This window comes from Panthera onca, chromosome C1 (assembly GCF_046562875.1).
Source record: "Panthera onca isolate mPanOnc1 chromosome C1, mPanOnc1 haplotype 2, whole genome shotgun sequence".
Lineage (NCBI taxonomy): Eukaryota > Metazoa > Chordata > Mammalia > Carnivora > Felidae > Panthera > Panthera onca.
The window spans coordinates 177,664,211-177,682,470 of NC_138346.1; the positions used below are offsets into that span (position 1 = coordinate 177,664,211).

General features: G+C 50.9%; 1 protein-coding gene across 7 annotated transcripts in view; it reads left to right on the forward strand.

Moving 5' to 3' along the window:
- The window catches only part of SSBP3 (single stranded DNA binding protein 3), a 163,332-nt gene that overhangs the window by 40,278 nt on the left and 104,794 nt on the right, over nt 1-18,260 (forward strand). The window contains exon 1 of one of the 7 annotated variants that reach the window (XM_060625846.3): nt 6,475-6,646. The exons of 4 other annotated variants lie outside the window; for them this stretch is intronic. In XM_060625846.3, coding sequence (XP_060481829.1) covers nt 6,506-6,646 — 141 coding nt within the window. In that variant the 5' untranslated portion in view covers nt 6,475-6,505. Of the gene's footprint in view, nt 1-6,474; nt 6,647-9,582; nt 9,711-18,260 lie in introns of those variants that run through there. 2 more of the 7 variants (XM_060625849.3, XM_060625851.3) reach the window with 2 other exon arrangements.

An 18,260-nucleotide genomic window follows, 5' to 3' on the forward strand; every position in this document is an offset into this window, starting at 1 on the left:
GTTGTGTTAAAAGGAGTGCTGGGTTGGAAGGCAGGAGGGACCTGTCAGTCTTTCTTGCAGCCTGACCTTGGCAGGTCACCTCCTCCTCTTCGTGCCTCAGTTTCTCCATCTCTGAAGTGGAGGTGCCAAACCAGCTATCCTCATTCTTTGAAACCCATCTATTATTACACCCTTTGTAGTGGGTTATGTTTGACTCCAGAGTAAGGTTCAGCAAGCTTTTTCCGTGCAGGGCCACGTAATAAATATTTTAGGCTTTGTGGGTTGCATGGTCTCTGTCGCAACTACTCAGCCCTGCATAGTAGCGCAAAAGCAGCCGTATATAATACAGAAATGAAGGGGTGTGTCTGTTCCGGTAAAACTTTATTAACATTTGGCTTGTGGACTTTAGTTTGCCAGCCCTAGCTCTAGAGTGTTCTCTTTGTATTTGTTTTTTAATGTTTATTATTAATTTTTGAGAGAGAGCGTGAGCGAGTGTGAGTGGGGGAAGGGCAGAGAGAGAGTGAGACATAGAATCCCGAAGCAGGATCCAGGCTCTGAGCTGTCAGCACAGAGCCCAATGCAGGTCTCGAGCCCAGAAACTGTGAGATCAGGACCTGAGCTAAAGTCAGACATTCAGCTGAAGAATTTCTTCAGGGAAGAATGTCTTACTTGAGTTAGGGACCAACCTGAGCTCTCCTGAGGCCCAACCTTGCCACGAATCTGGTCTGCCCCCTAGGTTTCCACTCTGGTAACTGGGAGGTAGTCTGTCCAGACTCTTGGAGAGCAGGAGTGTCTAGCTCTATGCAAATTACCCTGTTCGGAAGAGTTGTAAGATTTGGCAAATCCCAGCTTAAGTCTGATTAAGGAAACTCTACCACAAAACAGCATACTTTTTCCCTGTATCCTTTCCTTCTATATTTTCCCTGTGATACATCTTTACAGGGAGAGGAAAAAAAAAAAAAAAAAAACACAAAAAACAAACCCTGCTTGCTTTTTGTCAGCGTATGGCTTTCTTAGGCTTTTATTTCAACATTAAAAAAATCAGTGGTACGTGGGGTTGTTTCAGGGACAGCACTGTTCTGCTCCTTGCTCATACACAACTTCTTGTTTTTTTAAGAAACTACTTTGAGAGGCTACTTCTTTGAGGGCCTGAGGACACTGTGGTTAGTGGGGGTAAAGGAGTGTAAATGAAGGTTACCCCTCTTCTTTGTAACTGTGGTATCAGATGGCTGATATGGTAGCAAGATCGTCCCTCATTTCTTTGAATAGTGCTAAATAATGCTTTTCTTCCAGGTGAAGAAGTGCTCAGTATTCACATTATTGCTGAGGGCTGTCACGTGTCCTCTGTTGGTCCTTCTCTTGGGAGTTGAGGAGAAGGGAACATTTGTACCCATTTCCCAGATTGGCAAAACAAGGCAGGGTGCCATTGAAGAGCTTTGCAGTCTGGATTGGAAGTCTCACGTGGCTACGACAAGCCAATGTCTTTATCGTTTTCCTGTGGAACTGAGATGTGACTCCGCAGACAGTATTTGGGGGTTCAGGGGTGCTGTGCTAGAGTGGGCTTCCTAAGGCCTGGTGCCTCCCTTCCCAAGAATGCCCTCCAGAAAGTGGAGCATCCTTACGGTGGAGGCTGGGAGGGTTATACCCCTCCCACTCTCCCAGACTCCCCATGGAAGTGTGCAGTCAGAGTGACACAAGAGTGTGCTGTGCAAACGCACTTTGAGACCCGTCACTCTAGCCCCCCACCCCCATCCAGTCAGATTAGTGACTCCCGGGAAGCGCACAGCTCTTATAAATGTGAGGCTCTGCTGTTATCGGGTGGAGGGGGGAGAGAAAGGGGGAAAAAATCCACCACTAAAAGCAGAACTAACCCCTAGGGCAGCCTAGCATGTGGCTGAGATACTCTGGCAAATGTTTGGACAGCTTAAGAAGATAAACTAGGACTTAAATAAATAAAACCAACTACCTGGTCTATGAAAAAAAAAAAAAAAAACAAGGTAGATTTGGGGGCCTGCTATTTCCTGAAGCTTTCAAGGCCGGGAGCACGTGGGGTGGGAAATGTACCATTGGGTGACCCTTCCTGGTGGAATAACTTCCTTCTCCGGGTCGCAGGAGCCCGTGCCTGTCTATAGGGCCCTCTTGGGGGAGCCTGGGGTGGGGTGGAGGTTTCAACCCGGTGGAGTCCTCACTCGCCGCCCTCTGTGGCCCTGAGGAGGGCCTCCGCCCAGATGCCCCTCCTCCACTCATTAGCTAATTGGTCTTTCCACAGAGCAGAGCCATCCCTCGTGTCCCCCAACCTCCTTCCTTTGCCAGGCCTATTTTGGGGGACGAGAGGACTGTCAGTGGAGAGCCTGCTCTGTGGACTGACACCACTCAGTGGACATGAGGAAAGTTTTTTTTGTTTTTTGTTTTTTTAAATTTATTTACTTTGAAAGCGCGACAGAGCAGGTTCCGTACTGCCGGCACGGATCCCGATGCAGGGCTTGAACTCAACGAATGGTGAGATCACGACCTGAGCTGAAATCCAAAGTCTGACGTTTCACCGACTGGGCTGCTAAAGTAATCGGTACACCCAAGGTGGGGCTCGAATCCATAACCTCGAGATCAGGCATCGCATGCTCTCCCAACTGAGCCGTCCAGGCGCCCCCTGAGGAAGCTTGCTCTTACTTGAGCAGCTACTTGTGCCGGGGATTGTCCGGGGGTACAGTGTTGGCAGCAGCCCCCAGCATGCTCTTGGGGAGCTCATGGTCCAGAGTGAGGAAGTGAATGACTGGTGAGGAAAGTGGAGTTCTTCCCCCTGCTAGGGTACTTGTGTGGATGTGTTGGTCGGTGGTCTCCTCTGCTTGTCCTAACCATGGAAATCAAAACCTGGGTGAAGATAATCAAATGCGATGCCACACTGGGAATGAAAAGGGGTATATTCTAAATATTTCCTGAAACTACCCAACAAATACTTGCTAGGCTGTGAACCCTTCTTTGCTGAGCTCTTTTAAATATGTCCCCAGTCTTTTCCCAGGAGAACTTCTGGTTGCCTCCTAATTTTAGCGAGGAGGGAGAGGTGACCCTGGGGGGTGGGAGGGCAGGAGGCTGGCCATGCCTACCTGTCAGGGAGAGTTAAAAATGAGGTCTTTTACCTTTTAATGATAACGCACATTGCCCGGCAGTATCCTAGTGGTGTGGAGGGCCTGAGTGTGTCCCGTAAGTCCAGTAAGGTCACTTGTCTTGATTTTGGCTGTCACTTGTGCTGCTCATAGGTATTGTGTTGATATACACCACGGATTACGGCCTTGCTTGTTTTACTGGTGGGCTGTGGGGAGGAGGGTGAGCAGGCTCCCTACCTCCTGTCTGAGGTCTGGGAGGGCTTGCTCTATTGGGGGCAGCATGTCTCTGCTTATTCCACTCCAGCCATCAGTGTGGGTTGAATCGCAGCTTCAGAAAGGCTCTTGTCTTCCTTTTAGGGGTGTTCAGTTTTCCAAATATTTCCCCTCTCTCTTCTTCAAACCTTCGTCTGTTTAGTCTTCTGAGAAGGAAGCAAAGAGCTTGAATGAACTGCATAAGATTAAACATTTACATCTTTGTAGTCAGGACAGGCCAAGTTATAGATCGTGAATCTTCAAATAACGTTATTTTGGGAATTGGTCTTGACTATACTTTGGTCCCGAATTGGCATCTCCCATTGAGGATAGAAGTTCATCGTAAAGTGTAGAAGTGGAAGTGACAGAGGTCCTTCTGTGAGTGAGGGTTTGTGGAACCTCACTCTGGGCTAACCTTAACCCTTGCAAGGTGCTTTTACGTGCGTTATCATATAATGCAGACTGCCATCTGAAGAGGTAGCTTGGTGTGGTTCTCCATCTTGCACATGGGGAAGTTGAGGCTCTAGGAGGTTCAGTGACATCCCTTAAGTCTTGTGTCCTGAGCTTGAGCTGGGATTTAAGCATATGGGTTCTAAAGCCTGTGCTCTTTCTATGGCACCACACTGCCTCCTAGCTTCCTCCTTTGTGGCAGCTCCTGGGGGGACCCGGACAGGCTTCTGATTAAAGCCATTTGTGTGGCCAGCTCACCTGGATCACAGATGTGGGAACCCGTAAAAACTGGCTGAGGACCCCTGAGCCCCTCTGGCATTATTATTTTATAGCTGAGAAAAGATGCCCCCATAGAGAGAAGTGACTTGCCAAGATAGTACAGTGAATGTGTTTGCTGATGCTTTTTAGAGGTTTGTTGAGTGCATTCCTGGTGTCAGTGTTGTTATACCACATTGTTGGGGAAAAAGCAGTGAACAAAACAGACCAAAATTCCTACCCTTGTGGAGCTCAAACTGAGGGTTCCATATTCCCATGCCATAACTTCCTACCCTCAGCTTCTAGACTGCTCCTTTATCCCACCATAGATGCGGGGAATGCAAAAATAATTTTCGTGTAATATTTTGAGCCTGAACACAAGGAGAGAGGTGAATCAGCGGGAGAAAAGAAGTTATGCAATTGACTCTAAAACTAAGGGAAAAGATACTTGGTCTGCTCATTTGTTTTAAATACCCATTCTTTCTACAAGTCAGTCTGTTCTTTCTTTCTTTCTTTCTTTCTTTCTTTCTTTCTTTCTTTCTTTCAACTTTTAAAAAATGTTTATTTATTTTTGAGAGGGGTGGCCCAAGCAGGGGAGGGGCCGAGAGAGACAGGGAGACACAGAATCTGAAGCAGGCTCCAGGCTCTGAACTGTCAGCACAGAGCCCGATGTGGGGCTCGAACCCATGAACCATGAGATCATGATCTGAGCCAAAGTCAGGTGCTTAACTGACTGAGCCACCCAGGCGCCCCTCTACGAGTATTTCTTGAGCACATGTTATGTGCTGGGCACTGTTCTAGGTCCTCTGTATTCGGCAAGTGAACAAGGCCCTGAAGGAGTAGCAGTTACAATACACTTGGTTCTCACTGACACCCAGCAGTGGCAGGAGGTCGAGCTCTGGCTTCGTGGTGATTACCGATTTGTGGTCTGAACATTTTCCCAGCATGGGTGGTGAATGTTGATCTCTGTGGCCACCCTCTACCCTCAGCGTGCCAGATTGGGTAATGTTGGTGATCGATTCCAGCATGGCACCCCACCCCCCCCAAAACGGAGAATACCTACCTGCCTTGTTTCTTACACGGGGTCTGTTCCCCGACTCATTTTCTGATCCTCTGCTCCACAGAGGCATCCTAAGCATTTGAGTTTTTACATAATGGAGTTTTCCTTCCTTATCCAACTTCTCAGTCACCACCTGCAGCTTTGGCCACAAAAACAGTGACCTCTGCAGCGGGGAAGAATTTGACCAAGGATGTCTGGGGAGACTTTCTATTTATAAAACACCCTCTGCAGGTTAGTGAGGGGCAGGAAGAACATGTTCATGTCCCCTTAGGAGTCCTACCCACCCCACCCCCCTTTTAAAGGAAAAGCTATTTTATTATTTATTTTATTTTTAAGGATATTTTATTTTTTAATGTTTGTTTAATTTTGAGACGGAGAGAGAGAGCATGCTCACACAAGTGGGGAGGGACAGAGAGAGAGGGAGACACAGAATCTGAAACAGGCTCCAGGCTCTGAGCTGTCAGCACAGAGCCTGACGTGGGGCTCGAACCCACGAGCCATGAGATCATGACCTGAGCTGAAGTCGGACGCCCAACCAACTGAGCCACCCAGGGGCCCCAAGGATATTTTATTTTTTAATGTTTGTTTAATTTTGAGACACACAGAGAGAGAAAGAGCGATCACACAAGTGGGGAGGGACAGAGAGAGAGGGAGACACAGAATCTGAAGCAGGCTCTGTGCTGTCAGCTCAGAGCTCCACATGGGGCTCAAACCCACGAACCATGAAATCATGACCTGAGCCGAAGTTAGATGTTTAACAGACTGAGCCACCCAGACACCCGTAAAGGGTATTTTATTGAGAGAGACAGACAGAGAAAGAGCGTGAGCAGGGGACAGGCAGAGGCGGGGGGCGGGGGGGGGGGTAGAATCTCAAGCAGGCTCTACGCCTAGCACAAAGCCCAACTTGGGGCTTGATCCCATGACCTGAGCTAAAATTAAGAGTTGGATGCCCAAGTGACTGAGCCACCTTGGTGCCCCAGGAAAACCCATTTTAAAACATGCACAGCCTGAATGCTCCCCTTTGCATTTTCTTCCCATCAGCACCTTACCATTTGATAATCTCTAAAGTCCCTTCTGAACTTGAGACTCCCTGGCCCAAGTTTTCTTTCCAGTGTCTGCTTCCCCTTCAGTGATGGGGAACTCACTACCTGACAGGGCAGCACATTTCAGTTTTAGACAGTTAGAATTAGTGTCTGTTCTTGGTATTACCACCACTAAGTAGAAAGACTCCCTCTTCCTTATGACAGCTTTCTTGGGGGGGGGGGTTAATTATAGCAACTCATTCATGTTCTCTATTCTTCCCATAAAACTCCCCCACCTGCACCAGTGGGTTTCCATTTAAAATAGCTCCTGTTCTGTTTTGGAAGGCTTCTCTCCTGGCTTCTGGTTTGCCAATGTTCTTCTGAAAATGTGGCTCCCAAAACTGACCTCCAGCCCCACTCTTTGGCCCGGCACCCTCGAAGTGTCTGGAGTTGGCAAGAGGGAGAAGTGTGGCAGGGGCGAAGATGCTCTTGAGTCAGGAGCTGGCCGCGATCCGCTTTGCTCTGTGGTAGGTATTAAGTGCGTTCCCAGGCCTGTTTCCTGCTTCCAAATGCCAACATCCCTGCCTCTTATGTGAGGTTTAGCTTAATCCCCAACCTTACCTAAATGTTACTTCTATTATTATTCAGAGCTGTGGGTAGAATTTCCCTGTGTTGTTGAGAGCGTGGGTGGGGACTCCGTAGCAGGAGGCCCACTCTGCCTGGAATCCTCCTCGCTGGGTTCTTTGTTCAAAACCCCTGTCCAGCCAGGATGGTGCTGCTCTTCTAACGTTGCTTATTCGAATGTCTTCAGAGATTAGACGGGAGGACTCCCTTGGTTCGCCAGCAGGGGATACTGGGGTCCAGAGGGTAGAAGTCAGCTTGTCCCCATTCTCCTGTCACATGGCAAGTGAAGTTAGCCTTTGTAGCTGGAAGGCTAACTTAGCTGGAAGGCTAAGCTGGAAGGCTTCTTGCATCTTTTCTTGGTACTCTCTCCCACCCTGGAGTCTGGAGCTGCAGCTCCTGAGAAAGGGTCTTTAGTTTGCCGGTTGTAGAATTGAATTGTCTGTGAGGGTTCTGGCTGTTCAGCCCTGGCCAACAGGTACTGGGATTTGCACAGAAACCCTCATACCCTGCCCTTGCTTTCCTCTGTCCCACCTGAGCTGGTGGGCTGGCCAAGCGTTAGGGGCACACCTAATGAGAATCCAAGGATCCGGTGTAGCCATCAGATACCGAGGGCCTGCTGAGCACAAGACGGGTGGAAAGCCAGCAGAGTACAGGGGATAGTTGCCATGGAAGAGGTGCTCCTTGAGGGGCAGTAGTTTTCACGGTTGTATGCATGGTGCCTGGTGCCTGGCACATAGAAAGTGCTCGACATGGATTTGTTGAGGGAACCAAAGGATTTGGATAGATGAGACCAAACAATGGATAAGCTTGGTGGCAGCCTACCCATCTGGTGGGCTAAAATGGAAAAAAGCCGATTCCTTTTTATCTTCCAAGTGTTCTTGGAGCTCCTGCCCCATCCTGGACCCTGCAGAGGGATATAAAGGTGTGGTCACAGCCCTGCCCTTGAGTAGGTTAGGGAAGGAGACCCCAATATAAGGACCCCATGTCTAGATGGTAGGGGAAGTTAGCACTGGTTGCCCAACTGCCTTGGCTTTGGAGCGTCCTCCTTTGAAGGGCCCCTCCCGGCTGCTCCTGGAAGTGTCCCCCAGGTATGACGGTGGCCAGTGCTTGCTGCCAGTGATAAAACTCTAGCCGCAGCTAGAGTGCCCTCCCTTCCTCTTCCCGGGGATGTGGCCTACCCTTAGCCGCCCCCACCCCACGGCCGCTCTTCTGCTCCTCTTTAACCTGACTGACCGGCTGCTGTGCGTGCAGAAGGCCTGGGTGACGGGTGAGCATGATAATAAAAATCCTCACTCCTCTCTGGGCGCCGTGCCGTTTGTGGTACGTCTCGTTAATCACTTGGCAAAGAGAACATTAGTGCTTTAATTCACTGGACTGGATTTCCTCCCAGGTGTCCCCCGGCGGGGGTGAGAGGTGGAGGTGGCCAGGCTGGCTGGGCAGTGCTTGAGGCGGAGGTGAGGTGACAGGGTGGGCAGGGTTGCATTTTCTCCTTTTTCTGTCCCAATAGAGCCAGTACAGTGCCTGGGAACCCCCTCCCTGCCCTCCAGAACACACTACTGAAGCACTGCCCACCCCCATGTTGCACATCCTGCCCCCTCCTGCCAGTTCTCCTGCCCAACTTTCTAAGTGAATCCAAAGCCTTCTGTCAGGAGAGGGGCTGTGGTGTGTGCCCAGCACAGTGGCCTCAATTTCCCCTTGCCTGCTTTGGCGGGGTGGCGGGGGTGTTGCGTTAGGCACTCTGGGGAGACGTGGGCAGTGCCTCCCACCCACTGCTGCTGCCCACCCTGTCCTTTGGGTCCTGGGTACCTGGCTTTCTTCCCTTTCTCTCCTCCCTCCTACCCCCTTCGCTTCTGTCTTTGCTCTCTCGAGGAATCAGCCCCCCTTCCTTGCGTCCTTCCGTCCAGGGACCCCTTCTCAGCCCTCGGGGAAACCACACAGGCCTCCTGTGCTCCCATCGGTGGGCCCTGTTCCCTGTCTCCTCCAAGTCTCCCCCCAACGGAAGATATGGCGTGAGGCGAGGGGGCCTCACCCCCAGTGCCGAAGCCCAGCCCGAGTTTTTCACTCTGCCCCTGCGTGGTTTTATGAAGTTTCTCCTGTCAAATCCAAGAGGCTGAGGAAAGTCATCTTAAAGATTTATTCCTCAGGGACCCCCTGAACTCTGGTCATTGAGCACAAAGAGGGTTCAGTGTCTGGGGGTGGGTGGGAGACTCTCCCTCTGGAAGGAGGGAGGGAGCGGCCTGGGCGGTTGCGGGAGTGGAGGCCCCTGCCTGTGCATCTCCGATGAGTTGCAGATGTGGGGGGTCAGGGGCTGGAAGAGCCAGCCCCCTGAGCTCTGGCTCCCCTTGGAGCATATGCACCGCAGTTTCCGGGAGCTGTGTGTGTATGGTGGGGGGGGGGGCGGTGCGCCGCAGGGAGGTGGGAGCTTGTTTGGCAGCAGGCGCCCATCAGACAACTGGAAAGTGCCAGTGCTTGCCTGGCCATCTGTCCCCCTCCGCCTGGCTCCTGTCCGCCTTCTGCTTACCACAGAAGGGCCCGGCAATAGTCTGCAGCGCGAGGGCACGGAGCCTGGCCGGGAGGGGCAGGCACGGTCCCATCTTGCCTTTGTTTATTCCCATCTTGTCCCCAGCTCCTGTGCTCCGCGCGAGTTGCCAGGTGCCTGAAAAGTTTGCTGTGCTGCCGCGCTCGTCGCGGTGGTTTTGTGGCAGGACGATGGGAAGGGAAGGTGGATGTGTGCTGTTTTGTCTGTTTGCTTAAGTGAGACCTTCGCCCTTCCCCCCGTCCGCTGTTTGCCTCCGTCCTTGCTTTAATTTGTAAAAGCGCCGCCAGAGCCAGAGCCGGCCAACTCTCCGTGGTTTGGGCTCATCTGCACACCACCCTCCTCGAGCTAGTTAAAGGGTTAAAAATTATGGGGAAGTTCAGCCGGCACTTGCAAGATATGGTTGCCATAGCAACAGGCCTTCTAATCTGGTAGGTGACCTGAGAGACTGGAGAAGATGTAGGGGTTGGTTTGGCATTTCATTATTTCATGAGGCTGCCTCTCCAGCTGGTTTCTCTGCTGAGCTTAAAGCTTGCTGTTCCTGCCACTAGAATTACTGGCACATTCCAAAACAACAGTGTTGATGGCACTAGCAGTGCGTTAATGGGGGTCTGGCCAGGCAGGGTGGGCGGAGGAGAGGGAGCTGGGTTCCAGGAACCCTAACGTGGGACTTGTCCCCTCGCACAAAGGGGGGGGGGGGCGTGGATAGAAGGGTGTGCGCTCAGGTTCGCTTTCCTGCATACAATAGCTGCCTTCTTAAAACACCACCGTGTAAATGGAATCCTGTTTTTTAGTGCCCTGAGAGGGACTGGCTTTTTAGAAGGGTTTTCAGGGAACTTGTTTAGTTGGACAAAAATCCTCTTTAAATTTTGGGGCCCCTGTGTAAGGTGGGGGGATACCCCCCCCCCCCAGGGCAATATCTACACTTGGTTTTCCCTCCTCTTTCACTTACCTCCAGATGGATGTGGTCCAGAAATTCGGTTCAGTTCAACACATTCATTGCGCGTCTCCTGTGCTCCCAGCCCCGTGCCCAGAGCAGAGAGAAGTAGGACAGAATACCTAGTTCACACCACTGTCCTGGCCAGAGAGGCTCCCAGTCTCCCAGTCTGCGAGGGGCCTTCCTTTTAGAGTGACCTTGTATTGAGGACACCTTTCTCAGAGGGGTCTGCTCTGTTTCTCTTTTCGCCTTGGCTGTGATTGCCCAGAAATCCATGGGCCTGGTAATTGGTATGTGTAGATGCCGTGCTTTTCTAAGCACCGTGTCCTGCGTAGAGTTCTGTGTTAGCTCGGACCCCGGTTCACAGGGAGTTCCAATGGGTTGACTTCGTGGGTTTCTTGCTTTCCTCAGTTTCTTCCTTCTAGAGAGGTTGAGCATGCCTGAGATTCGTGAGGGAATTTTAGGTGGTGTCATCCCTCCCTTTGAAAGAGCGAGGTCTGTGTGTTAAAGGCCTGGCGGGTGGCTGTGGAGGTTCACTGTTCCCATTTCATAGATGCAGAAGCTGAGGACCAGAGGCAAGGGCATATCCACTCTTGGGGCTTCTGGATCCCAGACGAGGACTTGCCCCCACTGTGCCAGGTCCTTGATGGCCTGTCCGTCCACTGTGTGTATGGCCCGTGTGTGAGAAGGTTGGGCCAGAATATGTGGTTCTTGGTGGGTGGGAATTTGGGAGATTGGGAAGTGCACTGTAGAGGTCAGAGGGACAGGCACCCTTACATGATCAGGAGAGTCCATGGATGGTAGGGTGCACTGGCCACAGGCTTCGGTTTTCTGGTTCAGAGGATCGGGTTGGGCCAATGGAATGAGAGACTCACCCGTTGCTGGCCAGCATGGCCCATGTTGGGATGTGGGAGTGTTCTGGGGAGGGCACAGAGGTGCCACCTGCAGACTGTGTGTGACCAGCTCAACTTCTGGTCCCCATGTGCTTTGGGTGGTCGGTCCCCTCTGCACCACAGTCTCCCATCTCTAAAACACTGGAATTGACGTCATCATATTCAGCCTGTCAGGTCCCTCGGTCCACGTCGGGGGGTAGAAGCAGCATCTTGGCAAAGTTCCCTCTGTACTTCTGGGCCTCAGGTTGGTTTTTCAATAACGTAGAAGGTGGCTTGAGGGTTTTGCCTAGTTTTTATCGGGCTTGGGTGTAATTTTGACCAATTCAGTGCATTTTAATGCATTTTAAGCCCTTGTCCTTGGGGGAGGCAGGGATCAGGCCACATCTTGGGCCTCGGAACCCTGCCCACCTTGGTCTGACCTCCATGGACTCTGGAGATGGTAATCAGAATTGGGTTCTGCTTCTGCCTGTGGTTCACTTGGATACCCAAGCTCTACTTTTCCTACACAGAGAGACCTTGGCTTGGGGTAGTGGGGGAATTTAGCACGTCCGCAGGGCCTTTGTAAGTGAAGCATCTCAGAACCACCAAAGGAAAAGATCTGCAAGGCTGAAGCTGCTGGGATTGGGCTGTGTGTCTGTGTAGATCGATGGGGGGGGGGGGGGGGGGGGGTGTGTGTGTGTGTGTGTGTGTGTGTGTGTGTGTGTGTATGTGTGTGTGTATAAGTGGGTAAGTCACTGGGTGGAGTGGGGGCGTGCGGGTTCAGGTGAAGATTTCTGGGACCTCTGGGATATAAAAGTAGAGGTGATTTTGCTCTTTCCCACTTTGGCTTAGATTTTGGCCCAAAGTTCTTTCTCTCACAGTGGGCCTGCCTGATTTCCATGGAAAGAATAGATGTGCCCTGTTCTAATTAGAGAGCCGAAGTCTCCTTACATGCAAAATAAATAAAACAAACTCGGTATTCACTCCAGAGTTGGCCTAGGCCCTCAGAGACCTGCCTTCCCCACGGCAGGGGTATGTGGGGAGCCTTAGCGGTTTCCTTACAGATGAGGGAACCAAGGGCCACACAGGGGATGGAATGACTGCCTGAGGACACATGACCGTCAGGTTCCAACACTGAAACCCACGGCTCCTGAGGCCCAGCTCCTCCCTCTGACCCACTGCCCCCAGTTTCTCCCGTGTTCTTGGGGTTGCTATTCAGGAGACATGCCCCTCAGAATCTGCTTATGTTCTGCAGGGTTGGGTAGGGTTTGTGCTTGTTATGGGGGATCTTAGTTGAGCCTCATGGATCTTGTGGTGGTTCTTCTATCATTCACCATCCTCTGTTTTACAGTAGGATAAAATAACAAAGAATTTACCCCCATATTGAAATTAAAAAAAATTTTTTTTAATGTTTTTTTTTTTTAATTTTTTAAATGTTTATTTATTTTTGAGACAGAGAGAGACAGAGCATGAATGGGGGAGGGTCAGAGAGAGGGGGAGACACAGAATCGGAAGCAGGCTCCAGGCTCTGAGCTGTCAGCACAGAGCCCGACGTGGGGCTCGAACTCACGGACCCTGAGATCATGACCTGAGCTGAAGTCGGACGCTTAACCGACTGAGCCACCCAGGCGCCCCTTAATGTTTATTTTTGAGTTTATTTTGAGAGAGAGAGAGAAAGCATGAGCTGGGGAAGAGCAGAGAGAGAGGGAGACACGGAATCTGAAGCAGGCTTCAGCCTCTGAGCTGTCAGCACAGAGCCCAATGCAGGGCTCGAACTCACGTGCTGTGAGATCATGACCTGAGCCGAAGCTAGACGTTTAACTGACTGAGCCACCCAGGTGCCCCAATGTTTGTTTATTTTTGAGAGACAGAGCACAAGCTGGGGAAGGGCAGAGAGAGAGGGAGACACAGAATCCGAAGCAGGCTCCAGGCTCCAGGCTCTGAGCTGTCAGCACAGAGCCTGAAGCGGGGCTTGAACCCACAAACACTGAGATCATCACCGGAGTCAAAGTTGGATGCTCAACCGACTGAGCCACCCAGGTGTCCCCCTCTCCCCCCAGTGTCATATTGAAATTTTAAAGCAGTTGCTTGAGTTCTCCAATTTTGCGTTGTCTATGCATTTCTGTTAAGAGTAATAGCAGTGAGTACAGGGCCAGTCACGGTAGGTCCTTGATGGTCAAAAAGATGACTGAAATGCAGCGGCTTCCTGCTGCAGGGCCTAGCCAGGTGAGACTCCCAGGATAGCTGCCCACATCTTACATTTGCCTTGTTGTGTTAATGTTGCCATAATAAGACACAAAATGGATCACTTCCTTCTCTGGAGAGTGGGAGTGGGAGGTGAGGGGAAGGCAGGTGGGGGTTTGGAGATGAAGCCTCACGGGAAGTGGAGGGGGGTTTCTGACAAAGCTTCCCTCAGGATATTTTGTGGAAAAGTTTGACTCCTTTTCATGATGTCACTTGAGGAAGCCTCCGTACCTGCCAGCCCAAGAAGTTTGGATCCATTTGGCTTCTCTGGAGAATGCCACTTCCTGGAGTAACAAGTTAGTCCTTCCTAGGTGAAGTAGGACTTGAATCCATTTCCTTCAAGCTTCCCGAAGTGTCCCGTGCTAGTTCTGAACTTGTGCGTCTTGATGAGGAAACTAAGGCCTTTGGTCCTTTTATGTACCTTGAGCCCCGTCTGGCCCAAAGCTGTGCAGACTGAGGGTGCTTGATACGTTTTATCTTTCATAATAAGGAGGCCTGTTAGTTTGCCCAGAGTTCCCACTGCTTCTTGGGATTTCCTTTTGGAGAATGAACTTAGAGCCGTTTGGATGGGTGGATGGGTAGGTGGCTGGCTGTCTGCTTGAGTGGGTTGAGAGTGCTGATCCAGCCTCGGGTGAGTCAGGAGTCTTTCCAGAATGCCACGTTACGTTGGAGAACTTCTCTCCAGCTCGGGGTGCAGGCAGCAGGCGGGCCCTGAATCTCATGAGGGCCCAGCGAAGTTTCTCACCGTTCCCTTACGGTATCTGCTGGAAGTTCCTCCCTGTTAGGTTGATCTGTTGGGGAACCTTGTCTTAAATGAATATCCCACATGCCAGAGGAATATGGAACAATGAAGGAAGATTGTTTTTAAAGCTTAATTTATATTTAAATTCTCACAGCCTTACCCTTGAGATCTGTGAATTTTTAGCATTTGTGGCTTCAACAGTGCACATGTGACAGGAGTAATTTATAACCTCCCTGAGCGTAACTTTGATTTTTGGCCTGAGAGGCGGGTTGGCCTCCTAGTCGCTGAGCGGGTGGGTAAGCCTGGCCCACAGCTCTTGGCACTGCTGTCCAGTGCCCACCCTGTCCGGTGCCCACAGCTCTTGGGCACTGCTTATTCATACATAATGTAATTTCATCCTTACGGTAACTGGGAATTGGGTGTAATTGCTGTAGCTTTACACCTGAGAAAACCGAAGGAATTATATGTCCTGTACGTGCTCATTTTGAAAAGTAGAAGGAAGAAAAAGCCACCCCATCATTCCACCATCAAAACGAACTTTGTGCTAACTTCTTTTGGTGGTGGTGGTGGTGGTTGGGTGGGGGTGGGGGGAGTATTTCCTTTCAGGCTCTTCTTTTTTTTTTTTTTTCCACTTAGCATTTTTGCGTTATCACGTTCTAGTCACAAAATCCTCATTACGAAAAATAACAGTTAAGAAGCTGCGTAGGCTCTGTTTCTGTTTCCGTGTAGGTATGGTTTCTGGAGGGCCTCCGTGTGGGACTTCTCTTCACAGTCTCTGGGCAGAGCTAGCCCAGGAGCGGGAGTGGTCCGTTCAGCCAGCATCCCTGGCTCAGGCATTCAGACCCAAGCAGGGCCCTTTGTGTCTAAAGTAGTAGTTGATTGGAGTGCTAATGAATCAATTAGAAAATTACTTGCTGCTGAGATCCTCAGCCAAACGAGGATGTGCAGTCTTAGAAAACCATCCGAAGGCCATACGCCTATAAATCTCTCTTGGCTGTGGCCCTTGTAAATCGCGCTGCAGCCTTTCTTGGACCTGTTAATCACTTGAGAAAAACGGGACCTCTTCTGCCCTGCGAGGGCTGCCTTGCGCTTGGCCCGCTTTTCGAGCGTGTACTCTGGTCCATTCTTCAGTGGTGAGAAAGAGAAGACCAGCGTACCTAGTGACAGCATTTGTAGCTCCCTCTGAAAGAGAACCAACCATTCGGCAGCATGCCCTTGTTCTTTCTTTTAGCCCTCCCCACAGCCCAGTTGGGAGGTACTGTTATTACTGTGTGCCAGTTTCTGCGGATGGCAGAACTGGAGCTCGGGGAACAGAAACAGCGTGCCCCTCCGGTCACACAGGAACGCAGTGGTTTGGCCTTCGGATCCCCGCGTCTTCCAGCTGTCCCTCTGCTGTCCTACCTTTCCACATGGGTGCCCTGAGTCCTAGATCTTAGTGGGTCTTAATAGTCCTAGGTTGGGAGTGGCAGGTAAGGCTCGGCCCTTAGAGGTTAAATGGTCAAGGCATCCAGGTCAGTACCCTGGGTTTTGGGTTCGGTGAGGTGTAATCTGGGGCAGGAGAGTTGGAGTGACGGCCAACAGTCATGGCTGGAGGGACCCCGGGTGGGTGATGGACCAGCAACTTGTGTTGTGCGTTTCAGGACAGTTGCCAGGGTGCTTGAACCTGAAGTGGAAATGGGTAGAAGGGAGGGAGGTTAAAAGAAAAAAGGGACAGTGTTGTAAGTCCTGACCGAAGTGGGAGCCATCTCTTGAAAAAGACAACCGCAAAAACAATGATTGTGATATGTTTTTCTGGCCCTTCCACACCTGTTTCCTCATTGGCTACCCCAAGATGGCTACCCCATCTCCTCTGATGACACCCCCCAGCCCTCAGTGACAACTAAGGTGTCACTAATCCTTTACCCGTTTGCTCCCAGACAAGCCAGCTTGCTTCTCTGAGGCTGAAACCACAGGCGGCTCCCTGCTGGCTTCCTCTTTTAATTTGGTTTCATCTGCCGGGAGCCTGTGGCCCCTTCATTGCCTGGTGGAGGGGCGGGGGAGGGGACGGGGTGGGGGCAGGATTGTTTATAACCTCAGATTCTGTCCTTTCGTTTAGTGTGTCAGGACCATTTTGATAGCCCTGCATCCAACATTGGGTGCCTTAGGATGCCTGGCAGTTATTTTGTTCATATGACATTTGAGTGCTAACCGTGTGCCCAGCACACGTGTGCCCAGGTGCTAACCGTGTGCCCAGGTGCTGGGAGGGAATAAATAGCACAGATGATAACTGTGCCTGTCCTTTAGCGCTGACATACTATGGGATGGCATTGCTGTAGACCTTGGGTCTCAAGCTCTGATTTGGAAAATAGGACCCTAATAAATAAGAACTCTGATCTCTTCTTTCACCGTGGCTCTTTTTAATATGCCCAACACTGTGCCAGGCATTTTATATTTGTCATCATGCTCTGTCCTCAGAAGAGCTTCATTAAGGCAGGTATTATCACTCTAAGTTTGCAAGTGAGGCCACTGAGAGCACATGGCAGGTGCTCAGTAAATCTTTTTGGCTGGATGTGTGGCATACAGCTTGCAGGCAGTGGAGCTGGGTCTCTAGCCCAGCCGAGGTTCTCAATAAGATAATGTCTCAGGCTGCTTGTCCAGAGCCGTACCTGTCACTTGAGGCCGGCTTCCTTCTGTGGATTTGCTTCCAAGTGTGAGCACCAGAGCTTAGGAAGATTATGTTACAAGGTCCTGGTGTGGTCTGTAACCAGCTAGATGTGTATCACCATCATCACTGCCCCTGCCGGAGGATTCCTTTGTTTCTGGTGGTTTCATAGAGGTGCAAGTGAGATTTAGCGGCTACTCAACTTTCCCGGCTACTGCTGTCTGTCCCCTGGCTTGCTGCTTGAGGCGCATTGGTGCTGCCATCTGAGCTGTGACTGTAGGAGGGGAGTGAGACTGGGATCCACCTGCCCTTATGCCCCAGGACTCTAGGTGATTCTGCTCCTTAAAGTTAGCAGAGGTGAGGCGACATGTGCAACCTTTAACCTCATTTGGTCTGCCTGGCCAGCATTTGGCCATCCTATGTTGACGTGGCCACACCAAGTTCTAGGTATTGAAAATCCCAAACAAATAAAGCCCAGCCCCTGGATGGGAGTGGGTTGGCTTTCTCTTTGCAGAAGCTCAAAGTGCAACAGCTGTGTGGGTAGTCAGCAATCTGGGTGTTAACCTGCTTGGCAGGCGGTTGAAGTAAAGTTCCAGGCAGGCGTCGAGTTGGTGGAGGAGGGAGTTACAAGCACGTGGCTGGCCATGGCAGGCAGGGCAGATGAGGTCTACTTTCTTTGCCTCTTGTTTGTGCCCTGGACCCTCAGGATCCTTTGTGAACTTTCTCCTTTTCTCTACCTCTCTCGGCCAACTCTCTTAATTTCCAGCCACCTTCCACCTGCTTCCCTACATCTCTGTATTTCCCAACACCTTGTGCATTGCCTCAGACTCTACTTGGCTGTGCTCAGTTGGCAGGCCAAGGGGTACAGTCCACCACCCAGTAAAGATGACCTTGTGTCACTGTGACCCAGCTGGGGATGGGGACTCTGACCTGTGCCAGAAGATGGTAGAAAGTCAAGAGTGCTTGCACGGATGTCAAGGTGGGTCACGCGACACTGCATGGGCAATGGTGCAGAGAAGGAGGAATGGGGTGGGTGAGAGTGTAGTTGGTGATTGGAGGGTTGGAAAGATTCAGGATGGATTCGTTTCCCGGACTGCAGTAATAGACTACCACAAACGGGTTGCCTTTAAACAACAGAAATTTATTATTTCTCAGTTCTGGAGACTTGAAGTTTGAAATCAAGGTGTCGGCAGGGCCATGTTCCCCCTGAAGGCCCCAGAAGAGGATCTGTTCTGTCTGTGCCTTTCTCTTACCTTCTGGCATTGCTGGCAGCCCTTGGCATTCCTTGGCTTGAATGAGGCTCTGCCTCTGTCGTCACGTGGCAGTCTCCCTGTGTGTCCTTTGTGCTGAAATTGCTCTTATTTTACGATGCCAGTCGTAGGTTAGGTCCCACCCGAATCCACCATGACCTCATCTTACCTTTATTGCATCTTCAAAAGATCTGTTTCCAAATAAGGTCACATTTACAGGTACTGGAGTTAGGACTTGTAGAGGGACACCGTTCAACCCACAACACAGGGTGACAGTGCTGACCCTAAATGCAGA